At 49.1% G+C, this 15,282-nt stretch overlaps 1 protein-coding gene across 4 annotated transcripts; it reads left to right on the top strand.

Annotated features, from left to right (window-relative positions):
• Window positions 1-376: 376 nt before the first annotated feature.
• On the top strand, window positions 377-14,069 carry LOC105186742 (uncharacterized). Of its 4 annotated transcripts, none has more exons than XM_025303999.1 (7): window positions 377-483; window positions 6,672-7,175; window positions 11,411-11,572; window positions 12,129-12,366; window positions 12,782-13,075; window positions 13,403-13,702; window positions 13,903-14,069. In XM_025303999.1, the coding sequence occupies exons 2-6, from the start codon at window positions 6,891-6,893 to the stop codon at window positions 13,615-13,617; spliced, it is 1,194 nt and encodes a 397-aa protein (XP_025159784.1). In that variant the 5' UTR covers window positions 377-483; window positions 6,672-6,890; the 3' UTR covers window positions 13,618-13,702; window positions 13,903-14,069. The 4 variants fall into 4 exon arrangements, with proteins under 4 accessions (XP_025159784.1, XP_025159783.1, XP_025159785.1 ...); XM_025303998.1 differs by lacking the exon at window positions 377-483 and adding an exon at window positions 585-1,156 and having other exon boundaries at window positions 5,891-7,175; XM_025304000.1 differs by lacking the exon at window positions 377-483 and adding an exon at window positions 592-1,106.
• Window positions 14,070-15,282: the final 1,213 nt, after the last annotated feature.

The raw sequence follows: 15,282 nt of genomic DNA, 5'->3' as shown, positions 1-15,282 counted from the left end.
CGAATTTTCAGACAAGGGGCGCGACCGCGGAGTCATAATTCCCTCGGTGTAAGCGGCCATGAGACGACATCGTGCTTCGCGCTCTCGTGTGATTTATCGTGACTGGCGTGCGAAAATTAATTTCTAATTTAACTGCGAGCGCATGAAAGTTTCTGCGTGCTCGCGCGTCTCCGGAGAGACAGGCAGAGAGAGAGAGAGAGAGAGAGAGAGAGAGAGAGAGAGAGAGAGAGAGAGAGAGAGAGAGAGAGAGACAGAGAGAGAGAGAGAGAGAGAGAGAGAGAGAGAGAGAGAGAGAGGAGTGTCTTCGAAAATAGATATTATCGTCTCTAACATCCTACACGGCGACGCTCGCCAAACGCGCAAACGACGCGCAATAACGCGCGTCGCTTCATAGTTAGCTTGTCTCAGTCGCTTCTTCAACATCGCGATATTACCTCGAAAGCTCGCGCACGAGAGCGATTACTCGGCTGGGCCGTGAATTAGGTAGGCGTCGCATTTTGACTCCTCGGGCCTCGTGTCCGCTGCTATTGCTGTCACTACTACTACTACTACTACTACTACTACAATAAACCCGCGGGTTGCGCGTCGCGGGAGGTCGCCGTTTCGACGGCCCTGGGGAAGCGTCGCGACGCCTCGTGCATGCTTCGCAGTGCGAGGGTGCCGTTCGCCAGGAGTGCCGCGTTGTTTCCGCGCTCGTTCTCTCTCTTTCTCTCTCCCTCTCTTTCTCTCTTTGTCTCTCTCTCTCTCCCTCTCTCTCTCTCTCTCTCTCTCTCTCTCTCTCTTTCTCTCTCTCTCTCCATCTCTCTGTTCTTCCCCCTCGCGTGACCCGCCGCGACCTTCGAGGGTGAACGCGAGAGAACGCGCTTGTTCGCTTAAGTGGCGCGAGTGCGTGTCTCCAAGAACGCGTTAGCGAGGAACGTGAAAGCGAATTCGAGGCCGAGGTCGAAAGGTGCCGGCCGAGGGCATCACGCCGTCGTCGAAGGAGACGTCGCGTGGCGTTGCATGCCTGAATCAAGCACGTCCCGAACGAGCAGAGATAATAACCTTCGTGGAAGGACCTTGAAGTATCACCGCCGTCGCCGCCGCGACACACATCGCGTTACACCGTGAATATTTCAATACAATATCGATCTACCGCGTGTGGAACACTTGTACCGTGAGTGTCTGTGATCCTCTTTCTCTCTCTCTTTCTCTCTTTGTCTCTCTCTCTCTCTCTCTCTTTCTCTCTGTTTATCTTTCTATCTGTCTCTACCTCTCTCTCTATCTTCTATCGGTGTACCTCTTTAGCTATCTCTCCCTCTCTTCCTCTTTTTCTCCAATCCTGTGTGTATCTCGTTGCTCAAAGAAAAGTCTTCCCTTTCATCCGGCGCAGTCGGACGCTATTATGCGCGTGCTATCACTGTCACCCGGCGAATCTTGTTCGCGACCGGACGTGTGCGTGTGTCGTATCGCGGGTGTGAATATTTCAACGGCCTGAAATCGACCTGCCGCGCGCGCAGAACACGTGTTTGCTCGCGATACCGATCGCCGTTGTCCTTTCGATACTTTCGATCGATGTGGCTATTTTCCGCGCTGACTCCAATTCACTCACGCGAGTGTCAACGAAGCAGAGTACCTGAGCCGCGCGATCGCGTAGTGAGCACTCGTTCGCGAGTTTGTCTGTGCGTCGACTCGAGAATCGTCCTAGCGGATTAAAAAAGATCCCATTGAAACGAGAAGTCTTCCCGTCTGATGCTCGACCGCGCATCTCATAAGAGAACAATCCAAATGTCACGTGTTCGCGACCGATAAAATCACAGCCGCTCCTTTGCGGTATCCTGTTATCGCGCGGAGCCCCGAAACCGAAGTCCGCCGTCAATATCGCGTGTAGTGTGAATATTACAATACGTGATCGATCGATCGCATGGAGCACATGTTTCATAAATGCCTATATACGGCTTGTCGTGACTCCGACGTTATTTTTCCTCGGTTCGCCTCGGCGATGAATCGAATGAATGCGATATTTCCGATACGGAACACCAATGCTCTTGCACGGCGATTCGACAATGTGCGACAGAGCGCTCGAGCACTTCCAGCGAACGCCGTTCGCGATCGCCGACATCAACGGGCAAGAAGTAGATACAAGTTCCTAACAATCGTCACTTTCCGTTACTTCGCGCTTTATCCTTGCAACGCGGCCGTGTAATCATCGCCGATTGGATTACTGTCGTGAATATTCCAATATTACATCGATCTACAAACAGAGCAAAGCGAATCAGGAAGCACTTCCAAGTATTCGAGCTCTCCCTTTCCTCCTTTCTCTCTCTTTCAAACACATCAATAACATCGTTGTTTGATTCGACGCATGGCATAATTGCCCTCGAGAATCTACGCATGTAAAAAAATCCTTCACTCTCTATCCTAAAAATTCAAGCGTCTGATATATTTCAAGATCAACGTGCATTCGAATCGGATCCCATTTAAAATTTGCGGCTTATCCGAGAGAGATCGCCGAAATAACATACTTTTATCATACATCGTAATGCATAATATATTTATGCCTGAAAAATAAGATATTTTTCACATCCGTGTCTCTTCGATCACATTGCAATGCGAGCGCGGTATCGTCCGGCGTGCCCGTCGATTACGCGAATATCTCATACACGATGCGAATCTGCATCGTAAATTGCACCCTCGTCTAATAACCGCACTACCATCTCGCCGTGTAATGGCGCATCTAGTTGTCACACTGCGTGTTTCCTCGTCCTGGCCATAGATCGTCGTGAAAAAATATTCGCGGATCCAATTGTTCCCCGTATACACGACGGCAATTCTCGATCAAGCGTGTTTGACCCTAGTGGTAGTCGTAGCCGGCGTTGTCAGCTCGTTAATGGCATTCCGACAGCGGTGATAGACGACCGTCTCCTCCTTGTTTATGTACATCTACATATTATCCGCGGAGACAGCCGCTCGCTCGTCGTGTAAAACTCCGAAATTTGCATGGAGTTCGACCGGTCGCGCTCCCTCAGTAGTAACAGACGCCTGTGGTCGGCCGAGTTTAGCGTGACGGTCCGAGACGAGAAAACGTCCGCGAAATTAGCCTCGTTCTTATTCCGAGAGAATAAAAAATTCGTTTCTTACCGAGCTGTATTTGCATTTCGCATCGCATTGTGCGGAATACATGAAAACCGACCGATCGCTCTCCCAGTATTAGACGCTCGTGGTTGGCTAAATTTTGCGAAACAGATTGGAGAGGAGGGACGCGCTTGGCGCTCTTTATATTCCGATGGGATAAAAAGCCCGTATTTTACCGAGCTATATTCGTATTTCGCATCGCGTTGCGTGAGAAACATAAAAATCGACCGATCGTTCATACAGCGGACATTCGTGGTCAGCCAAGTTTAGCATAACGAGACGGTACGAGAAATCGCCTGCAAAACTAGCCTCGTTTTTATTCCGGAATAAAGAAAAAAATAAAAAGCTCCTGCCGAGTTGCGTTCGCGTTTTTGTGAAAAAATGTAAAAGTTCGCCAATCGCCTCTTCAGTAGTAACAGACGCTCGCGATCGGCCGACTATTCTCGCGACGAATCAGAAGGAAAAAACACCCGTCAAGTTAATTTCGATAAAGAATTAGTACTCGGTAGAGTACTGATTCTGCGTTCATATTTCTGCGGAAAATGTAAAGATCGATCGGGAAACGTCTGTCATGTGCTCGAGATTTAATCAGTTAGACAAAATGTCTCTTCGTAGCCAACCGTGGCAGTTTTCGCAACAGCATGCATACGTGGTTTCACGTACGGGCGCGGGGATAAATCTCGATCCCGGCACTTGCTTTATCGGCAAGGAAAGTTGAATTTTCTCCGCACTACGTGACTCAACAACTGAGCGAGACCGGAGGATTCTCGCATTTATCTCGCTGCGCCAGGATAAATTCCTCCCTCGGTTCATTGCCGCAGTGATGCAGCGTTCGCGCAGTTTGTTTCTCTCGCACGTAATTACTGGCGAAAACGCTCAGGTGATCCGCCTTTCCGACTCGGCGCTTCCGTCCGTTTCGAACGAGCCTGATCGAATTTTCGCGGCGTCTAACGTCAAACTGCGGAAGCGCCGGCGGAAACGAATGATAAATCGCGAGACGTCGAGATTTACTCCGGGCGCTCCAAAATCTCCTTTCCGTTTCTTGGAAAACTCATGCCGACGTTCTCCGTTCGTTGGTTCGTAACACTTTGCGCCGGGCGATACAAACGTCAAAGAAACGACAGACGACTTGCCTCGTGTCTGGTCGCGAACTATCCTCTCCCACACACACACACACACACACACACAGTCGTACACCCTCGATAGCTGCTATAGATCGGATGAAATAATAAACAGGCGTTTAACTCGTTAACTAATGTGCGTCGAACGTACGTCGAGCGATCGAGCGTATGTTTAAGAAGAACTTGTTAGTTCGCGAAAGTTTCAACTTCCTGCGCGTCGGACAAACCCGGAAGAATTCCAAAGTCCGCGCCGCGCGAATGCTAAATTTATCGATCGTGTCAGCGGAGAATCTCCACTAGCAAAGTTTTCACGCTATCGAGGCGGCATCATCGTCGGCGAGATAATAACGTCACGACGGAGGATTCAGTCGGAGGAACAACGCGTTCCTCGGCGGACGCCGAGTATCGTCCGATGTCGGTTCGAAAATTGAGTGATTAGTGTGTGTTCGCGGCTTGAAAGCTCGCTCGTTAGACGAGCATGCTCTCTCGGTCGCGTGGACGATCCGGTCTAAAAATATTGGAGAAGCAGCAGTCGATACAAATTACACTCTCCCCCTTACCTCCTCCTTTTCCGCCGGCGCCCTATCATTATTGAATAAAACACTGAGCATTAAACCGCGCGCGGATCGAAGCCGATCTCTCGTTTTCACGCACCTATGCCTGCGCGGTGCGCTATCGTGACAAAGCAGTCTGCTTTAGATCAATCGAGAGACTCGCTGCTATTAAAGTTCGTGCCGTTCCCACGACGAGACAGTTCTCCCTCGAAGAGGCGAACGTCAGTCGACTCTCGCGCGCGTCGCGTCGCTCTTAATCCGAGACTTCGCGCGTTAACACTTCGCAGACGATTGAGACCCTTCGCAGCCTCGGGTTACGCTGAATTCTCCGGAGAAGAAAGTGGGAATGTTGCGAGGAACGCCTATTAACGGCCTGAAGGCCGAATGCGTTCGAGTAAAAGGACGTGTACGAATCGTGTCGAACGTTGGATACGTTCGGGACGTTAAATAACGAACACAACGGGACGTTAAATAACTCGATACCGCGGACGATTAAATATTAAACACTATAAACAGTCCGAGATGGCCATTTCCGTCAACAATAAGGATAATATCTTATCCGATCGATCCCGCGATGCCGCGAGTTCCGTGTCGTCGGTTGAAATGTATCAGACTGAAAGAAAACGTTGAAGACGGACGAGGCGCGCCGTGGCCTTGCGCGCTGAAATTATCGTTAGTTTCGTTCGATAACCTCGGCCTACCCGATACACACGTTGCAACACGACTCCGCTAAATCCGTCGTGTTATAACGGTCCTACGCAAAATCGACGGAATGTAGCGTCGGAGTAAAAGTTGAATCGCGACTTGGGCTGCGAATAGTAACTGAGTAACTTCTCATCCCACGCGTTGCGTCGGCTTCTAAGATCGTTCGTTTCTTCCCGCCTCACGGCTCTCGACGTGCTCGCTCGGTGATGTGCATCACGATGAAGCTTGTTTGAAAAGTGGAAGACTTGTCGCGACGCGAGATGCATCAGACAAAAATGGACTGCGACGTTGTTTATTAATACGCCATCAGTGCGCGAAAGTATCACGAGTTCTCATCGTTACCGCTCGCACGACTATACTAATGTTGACGTGTTGCGTAAACACGAGTTGTTACAGTCGATGTTTTACGCGAGCTTCCTTCACGAGTGCGTGCTCCCCGCGGGCTACGGACTAAGGCTTCGAGAGGAGGTATCGCGATGTCAGTCTAATTCATGTCGGATATAAATTCGCGGCTTCTCCCTAGCGGCCGCACGCTCCCGCGAGTTCGTCTCATCGGGATTCGCACAGTCGGTGCCATCGGCCGGACGGCTTTAAACCCCGACGATGCAAATGTCGTGCGACGAGCCGCCACGACGTTTTCCCCCTGGCTCGAGCGCGACCAAGTCTTACGGTCTGGTCGACCAGGTTCGTAACGCGTCGAGGTCGTTAGTCTCGTAGCACAGCCCGCCAATGAGTTAGGCGGTCGTCGGCGTGCCCAGAATAGTACGGAAAGAGAAAGAGATAAAAACGAGTAAAAACGAAAACAGCACCGTCGGAGAAAGCGCAGAACCTACACGAAACCGTATACCGTATGCGGGATTTAGGGAAGACCTAAGGAAACGCTATAAACATCCCTGTACCCTCCCTTGTGATCGTCGCGCACCGTCACCGCCACTGCCACTCTTCCACGCGCATCCTCGAGCACCCGCCGAGTCGGCCGAGAAAATGTATCGGCTCGTATAAAAGCCAAAAGAAAAAAAATACATAAAAAAGAGAAAAGCCGAGTAACGAACAACCGAGAGAAAAGAAACGAAAAACAAAAAAAAAACAAATACCACACCCACACCACACACATTGTTGCGAGAACGCTGACAGTAGCGAGAGCCCCGAGTCAGTCATGAATCTTATGTTCCGCAAGAACTTCGGGGCCGAGAAGGGACCCAGTGGTGGCGGCGGAGGAAGTGGAGGAGGACTGGGAGAGGTCAGGCCCGTCCTGGGCACCACTTACGGTACCGTCGGGGGGTCCTCGTTCGGCCAGTTAGGGACGCGTTTTGGCGCGGCGCGCAGCGGCCAGTCGGTGGTCGGCGGCGCGCGCGGGCCCATACGACGCAGCCGGGAGTTCGGATACTTTCCATCAATGGGCGATCACGAGCACCAGGGACACGGATATCGCACTCACCTGTTCCTATCGCCGCCCGCAGGTGGGACGCTCGGCTCGCCGCCCGAGGACTCGGGCGAGCGGCTGGGCCCGCCGCCGCGTCGTAATTCGGGCCCGCATGTGATCAAATGGGGCGGCGGCGGTGGGCCAGTCGCCTCCGCACAGGGCGCGCAGACCGCCGGCGGCCAGGCCAGGAGGAAGCAGAACCAGATCGCCCAGCAGAAGGAACCCTCCGACCCGCCGACTCCGACCGCGTCCAGGCAGGTAGGTGCGGGGGCTTTGAGCATGCGAGGAACTGGAAAAGGAGCGAGAGAAAGGAGATGAGCGCGTTTGTCCTTTTGATGTGCTTGCGCGTAATTTTTCGTCCTCTTCAGTCATTTTTATCACGACTGCGTTCGTCTCAGACAATTCTAATTTTAGTACTCTAGTCTAATAGTACGCGCGGAATAAACATTTCAGTCCACTAGTTTATATTTCGCGTTCGGTGAGTCTTAATAAGAAATTGACGACTCTGAACGCCGGCAGTCATGTTCCCGAATTTTTTAAATCTCTATCGAGAGATTTACGAAATGTTTTTCGTCAAAAAATTACATGGTCGACGTTCTGCTGTGATATTCTCAGTAGTCAATTTGTCAAATCCCTCCCTTGAATCCTTCGCTTAAATGCGTTTTGTAGTGTCTCTCGATGCATCGTGCAACTTGCACGATAAGGTAGCATGTCAGCTTATTCATTCTCTCACTAATGGCCAAATTCTTTGTTATTGTTAAATAACGATAAACGGGCAAGCGTATAACGGGCAGAATGGCACGCTAATGAACTATCGAGCACATTTATCTCATAACGTAAGTGACGCATGGAAAAGCACCAACGCGGCGAACGTTGCCGAGCAATTAATCCTAATTGTAGTAATCTCTCTCGCAATCGACCGAAACGGCGGCGTTACCCGCGATGGTGTGGAAACAGATTAATCCGCGATCGCCACGTCGCCTCGTCACATCGGAGCTGTGCGATGAACGAGATGAATGTCGCGTGCGGTGCTCCCTTAAATAATAGAAGAGTTATCTAGATGGAGAGAGAGAGAGAGAGAGAGAGAGAGAGAGAGAGAGAGAGAGACTAGGGCTCTCCCGCCGGACACGGCGCTCGGCAAATACCGGGTGTCTCTCGGCGGACTAATTACTCTCGATTGCTGTCGCTATTATTGGATCCGCGCGCTATAACGTGCCATTCTTTAAAGTGGGCCATCGGGCAGCGAGGAATTTCGTAATAAAGCCAAGTTACGGAGGAAATGGGAGACCGTTTGCGGAAAAGGAGGGAGGCATAAAGTTGCACCTAGTGAGCGCGAGAGCTCAAGCGGCACGCAAAGTCGCTATCTTGCCGGGCGTTCTCGCCGGGATTCGGGGGACGTGCCGTAAATTTCGTCGCGGCAGAGTTCTCGCGCGACTGTTCGATACTTAACGTTTATATTATACGAGTCCGACCGTTCGTTCGCTCGTATCGCATTCCGTCGCGATGTCTTCGCGGACGTTTACTGTGTCGTATTCCACAGAGGAGAGGAAACATTTCGGGCCAGAGGCGCATTACGTAAATGGCGCGATGAGGCTGTCGCGAAGCCACGCGGAGGTGAACGGCGAATTTAACGACGGTCGTTTAACCCCTTGCGAGCGGCGGGAGATACATGACAATTCCCGGCTGATTGTGTATAATCACCGAAAGATAATGGCGTTTTAAACAGTCGTCGTGAGAGGTCACGAGAGAACAGCGTGAGTCGTCGTCGAGTTCCACCGCGTTTGTTCCACCGTCGCGATTATCGCGATCGACATTCCGCTTCTTCGGTGCCGCAGGCGGTGCGTGAAACACCTGAAACACCAAGGAGAAACACAAGAAGACGCGTTCCGCGAAGAAAACTCGTTGTCGGACTTTTCGCGCAATCCGCGGGGAACGAAGCAGCGCGAGACGCCGGCGCAAATATTCGCCGATTGAAGCATCGCGCTGCGGCTTTGCACGTAGTCTTCGCGAAGACCGCAGTGTCACGTCGGGTGACCTTTGACTTTTGCGATGCCTTGGACATTTACCGCGACGTACGTTGTACGTAACGCAGCGCGATTGAATATCGTTAACATTATACGCGCTGCGGTTGCCTTTCCTCTGTTTATCGACTAAACGCGCGAATGCGGAAAATGCGTACGGACGTAAAGAAGACGGATCGCGTGCGGACGAGCGCGATGTGAAAGCTCGCGTTCTGAAAGGGAAACTTGCCCGTGCAAGGGAAACGAGTGCAACTCAGCAAGTGGCAGTCAAACTCCAACTTGTGACCGTCAAATTCGGCCGAGTGGAGAAATTCGCTTCTTTCGAGCGATAGTGCAGTTTTTATAGATATGTAAAAAAAGGCGTGGACTCCCTCCACTCAAAGGCATAATAAAAGATTGATAAGTCTCTGGTTGATCCTTGATTGGATCTTTAGATTATTTAGATTATCTAGTCATTTAATAACGCGTTAATTGAGCGCTTTAAAGCTGTACAGCTGTAACTCACTCGTAAGGGAAATATCAACAGCGAACGTTTACTTTACGACAATCATCGATAAGCGATCAGGTTGTGTATTTTGAGGTAACAGCGACTCTGGAGCTTGAACTTCGCGAAGTGATATGTAAAGACGAAAGTAGCGCTGCGTGCCGTGCGTGCAAGCACAATGCAAATAGAGAATGCCAGCGAGCGCACGACAACGCTGTCCGATACACTATTTTTAAACACTTAAACGGCATGTAAATTGCCATCGATCGCACTTGCTTTTCCCGCACACGGCACTTTGCGCGATACATTAACGAACATATGCATAAGTGTCTCCTATGCACGTGCCATCCCGCTAATACGCGAAGTTGCGCGTTCGAAATTTTCCGTTTTTCGCGACTCGACGCGCGTGACCGTATGTAGAGAAACGTGGAATATTTGCGCTGTATCTTTCGGCGAAAGTTTGATCATGAGATCAAAAGCTGTAAGAAACAAGAAACAAGAAACCGCGGAAAAAAGTGGAAGTATCTGAGCGGTGGAAATTCAGTTACCGGGAATTGTTCGCCCGCAGCGAATATTAATCGAAGCTTGATGCAACGAGATAATGCAGATAACAATCAGTTACTTTGTAACAATGTATCGTTATTTCGCTTTAATAACTCGAGAATTGAGAAACGTTTCAAGCTTTGGCCAGCATTCGCATCGCGCGTAATTTCCGATAATCGACATCGTACCCTTCGAATGCGCTTTTATTTCTCCCCCTCCTCCTCCAACTTTTTCATCATAGTTGCAGCAACATCGCGCACTCTTCGCGTCCGTGCTCATTTCTGTTTCACAAGAAGCGACGTGTTCGCGGTCGATCAGCCGATCGGCCGCAATGAAAAATTGCGAGACGGCGCGAGATCAATCGCTAATGCCAGGCTCTCGCTGCAAAATTGACATGCAACGTATTTCGTGCTGCATCGCGCGTACGTGAATTATAAAAATTGTAAAGACTACGAGAGTGCGCCTTGTACGTGAAAACGCTGGGAAACGCGAGGCCGGACCGAAGCCACGGCTGCGGCGACCGCCGTCTGCGCCGGGCGCAAGTAGAAAGAGACGAGTTAGGTCAGACATCCTGCACGGCGGGCGTGTACGTGTAAATGTGTAGCTACGGCATTCTGTCTGTATCCGCAGCCTATTCTCATTTTATTCGGGAATGTATTTACCTTGACATTTTTACTATTGCTGCTTCAAACGTATTTACTAGATATATCCGCACGCACGAATATACACAGAGAGAGAGAGAGAGAGAGAGAGAGAGAGAGAGAGAGAGAGAGAGAGAGAGAGAAAAAGAGAGAGAGAGAGAGAAAGAGAGAGAGAGAAAGAGAGAGAGAGAGACACACATACACACACATACACATACACACATATGCACGAGGGATGTCCCGGCTCTTCTAGTTTTAACTCTGCAATAGTGGCTCATGGCCTCGTAAACCGCGACATCGATCCCCCCTGTCTCGGGAAAATTTCACGGAGTTTTATTTTTCGGGGACTATAGGACGGAGGAATAATTCCGAGTGCATCATGCTCGAACGAGTGTTCAATTTCGGCGACCAACGCACGACGCGTTCCAATCGGGCGCGCCTGCATATCGCTAATAATTAGGATTACGATTTAACGGCGATCCGAATGACAAGCGCTTTCATTTCGCGCATGTTTCCGACTGATGTCTCGGACGTTCATTTAATTACCGATGTTCGTGTCGACCTTGTAAGCACGGCGCTAAATACTGCGGACCTCATGCCGGTATGAGATATTAAATGTGTGCATAATTGATGAGCGCAAGGGTACTGTTTCTCTCTCTCTCTCTCTCTCTCTCTCTCTCTCTCTCTCTCTCTCTCTCTCTCTCTCTCTCTCTCTCTCCCTCGCGATATGTGGCGTTTAACCGTGGACATTAACGTGCCGCGCGTACTCCCATTATAATTCGCTAATTGTGTTACGGCTTGCAGGTGTCCTTCAGCGGCAACCGTGCTTCCGGCACCTACACACCCCTCGTGGTTTCCGGAAACAGTCCACCGCGAGGCGAACCAATCTCCTTGGCCACTTTGGACCGCGACTGTTTTATCATACCTCTTGCTTCTCTCGAGCGTTTTTTACCAGCGGGCGTGCCGGTGAGTTAACAAGAACGTCGACTTCGGCTTTGCTCCGAGATTCTCGGAAGAAATCAGCGCCAAATCAGACGAGGCGCACATTTATTGTAACACTTGTCATAAACTTTTGCTCGTTAAGATATCAGTCAAAGTCTCAATGATAGTCTAAGACGGACCAGATATCATTCGGTCAAATATCATTGTCAGAGATCTATTTTGTACGATCAAATAACCGCGTAGACGCACAATCAAGGACTGTTACGGCGAGAAAAGCGTCCGGCAAAAGTATAACAACTGAGCTATTGGCCTTAGACTCGTACGAGCCGTGGCCTTGCGTACGCGAATGTCGAACGTCTAAAAATAGTTGCGGTATATTCACTAGACAACTCATAATGAAGCTTAGCCTCATGCGTCGTGACTTGCCGAGAGACGCTGTTATTTAATGAAACGGTAATCACATATAATTGTTGCGTACACCTTTGTTATAAAAAAATTATCGCAGACACTCGCCCCTCTTCATCTCGCCCGACTTCAATTTCAAGTCTTATTAATCGTTATGAATTCTTTTTGGTCGCAGCACGCTCCCGTCGCCGACAAGAAGAGACCGGGCAGCCCCCTGTCGGTTCTGGAGGTGGAGGATCCAAAGCAATGTGTTCTCGCGCATTTCATGACACCACTGGAGCCTCTAGACCCTTTAGTCGAGTCTCCAGTGTCCCGTCCGCTGGTGCTGCAACGCGATACAGCGGCGGAACTAGTCGCCGAGATAGCGCCTTCCGCGTCGCAGAGCATTTTACTTACGAACATGGAGAAGAACGGTACGTAATTGGGATATAACGCGCACCTGATGGGTCGAGACACTCGAGATCCCCGGACGCAATCTATTAGCGTTCCTAACATACAAGAAGCTCGTAAATTTGCCCGTGAGAACACCGCGACGATGTTTACAACACGGGCCGCGTAACGAGAGCACCGAGATTCTTTTTACTTCACGAGCGGCGATTCTTGAAGCGAGAAAGTATAAAATTTCGCTCAAATTACTATTCACGTTTTGCCTGTCGGATAAAAAAAATATACGTAGATGAAAGTGACACGTGGCTCTTACCGGCGAGGAATACTAATTGCCCTGGAATACAATTATCCCGCGACCGATTCAATACGAACGAAATCCGAGTAGACGACGTAACGACGAGTCCTTCTAAGATCGTTTACCTGAGCTCCCGTGCGTTTCAGCGGATTTCCCGTTCATCACGTATTATCTAATAAACAAGCAGAACACGGACCCCGTGGACTTTTACAACGAGGTGCAGTGCGCGGCTCTACGTAAGTTCGATCCCCGGGACCTCAGATACGCGGCGAGTCACACGTTGGACCTGTTCAACGAGGTAGCGACAATCGCGAGGCCGCCACTCGAACCGCCCGGTGGAAGACCGCCTATTCCGTCCACCGGCTACATAGTGTCGATCTTCAAAGTTTTCGAGGGCGACGACGGCCTGAAGTTCGAACAAAATTGGCTTTACTGGACAGGTGAGCGTCTACGCTTTCTAATTACAACAATCTCTTTTCGCGTCGATGATTGCGAGCTGTATTTCGACATTTTTCCCTACGCTCGGAGACTTGACAACGCGAAAGTTTATCTCCGGTTATGACACGATGACATTTTTCTCGTGCGTTCCTCAGATTTTTCAACTATTCGTGAAATGAGCAGATCCTCGCTTGCAAATTCCACTCGTCAGAATGCATCCCCCTGAGGGAGACACGAATTTCAACGAGCAGAGAAACAACATTGTCTTCTGCGTTTTTGTTTTCTGTGGCGTTGTGTAACAAGGTATTTTTTGTTTGTTTGGTTTGCAGGCGCGCGTATGATGTACCGATACCTGCCGAAATCGGTAGGTCTGAGGCGCATCACCTTGCACAAATCGATGTCGCAGGGCGACAAAATGTATCTGCTGATCTGCGAGTGCTCGCAGCTACAAGACAATCTATCCGCGGCGGCGATACTTCTGCCGGCGCTCCGTGCACGCCTATGCGGATACACCGGACTTTACAGGCCCTCCGTGTGTTTCTGATTCCTCACCCAGTTGTTAGAATCTGCGAAGAGCACTGTTTCGAATCACATTACGTGCATCTCCGCAGAAAAATCCGAGTGAAACGGTATTGTAGCGGTTCCGGCATTCTTTATCTTTCGTTTCTTTCGCTCTTGATCAATGTCGATGATGACACTTTTCTACTGCGATACAATACGAAATACTATAATGCGATACGAAAAGCATTTTTTTTTTTTAGTAACGATAACTGTCCACAGGCATCGATTGATACTTTTGAATATCTAACTGTGCCTATTTCCATTACAGACACGTAATTAGAGCAGCAGCAGCAGCAGCAGTGGGTGCCAAGAAAGAAGAACGCGATACCGATTTGCAAAAATTGAAGAATATCATCGCGAACGCCGCTAACGAACGAGACACTGTGATTTCCTATCGTACTATCTATTATAAGAAACGCAACTTCGTATACGCTTTAGACGAATCTTGTCGAAAATCGACGGAACGGCCTGCATGCTCGACTTAGACACGCCACTGGACCTGTTTGTATTTTTCGACTTTACTATTTCGTTCATTATGCAAACGAGCCTTGCTCCGGTAGAATCACCAAACGAATAAGAAACGAGACAGATCGAGGGGTGTCAATTGACGGAGAATCTTGTAATATACGTAACACGAGAAGAAGTGTCCGAAATGAACGAACCATCGAGTACAGATTGAAGCGCGAGGACCTTCGATTCCTTCGTGGGGAAATTGAAGGGAAGAAATGTATAGTGAAATACACGTTAACCATGCGAGGACGTCCCTACTCTCACCCTATGAGCATCGTGATACACAAACATAATGACACATGCGACATACTTTTACTACTATTGATAACTATCGAATAATCGCTAACTACATATCATACTCGATAAACTGTGATATTCGGGCGAGCGGCGTATATATCACAATGGGAGAAAAACCACCCTCTTGAAACTACTCTTGAAATGCTACTCAACTTTAAGTAATTTAGGCACGTGGTAGATGGAAAGATCAATTCGCGGTAGATCGCAATTTCAAGTCTCTTTTATCGATTATCTTCGTATTTGATAATACATATCCGTACGCGGATTATTAACGCCCGCGGGACTTGATTAGCGGACGGTGCGGGGATGTGGGTAAAAATAACAAGCTCCGAATGTTGAGATCTCGAAAAAGTGCACGTCGTGTTTTTTGCGTGTGGCCATTACTCTTTCGTCGTTAAAGAAAAATTATTTCTTTGTCCGAAAGAAACGCTATTACATTTTCGAGAGATCGAATAGAAAATATTAGGTCACTCATTTTTATGTTATTTCATATCGGTTAATAATAATTGCAGTCATTCTGTTGTGAGAAATCTTATCACGAAGGATCGCAAAAGTATATTCGAGAAAATAATTTAGTTATAATCATTGATTTGTTCGCAATAATTCATGAGTTTGTATTTTACCATGATTTTGTACTTTACCCACGTTCAATTTAAAAGTTTTCTCCAAATACGTACCGGGAGAAAGACGAGAGTAGAGCGAAGGCATGCGCGGGAGAAGCTTATGCAGATCCCATTTTTTAGGTGCCTATAGCCATTTTAGAGAGTGAGAGAGTAGCGTGAGTTGGCATCGTAGTACAAAAAAAAGAAAAAGAAAAAAGAAAATCGTATAGCCGATATAC

Source organism: Harpegnathos saltator, unplaced genomic scaffold, assembly GCF_003227715.2.
Source record: "Harpegnathos saltator strain DR-91 unplaced genomic scaffold, Hsal_v8.6 scaffold585, whole genome shotgun sequence".
In the NCBI taxonomy this organism is placed as follows: Eukaryota; Metazoa; Arthropoda; class Insecta; order Hymenoptera; family Formicidae; genus Harpegnathos; species Harpegnathos saltator.
This window is presented reverse-complemented; position numbering and strand designations above follow the sequence as displayed.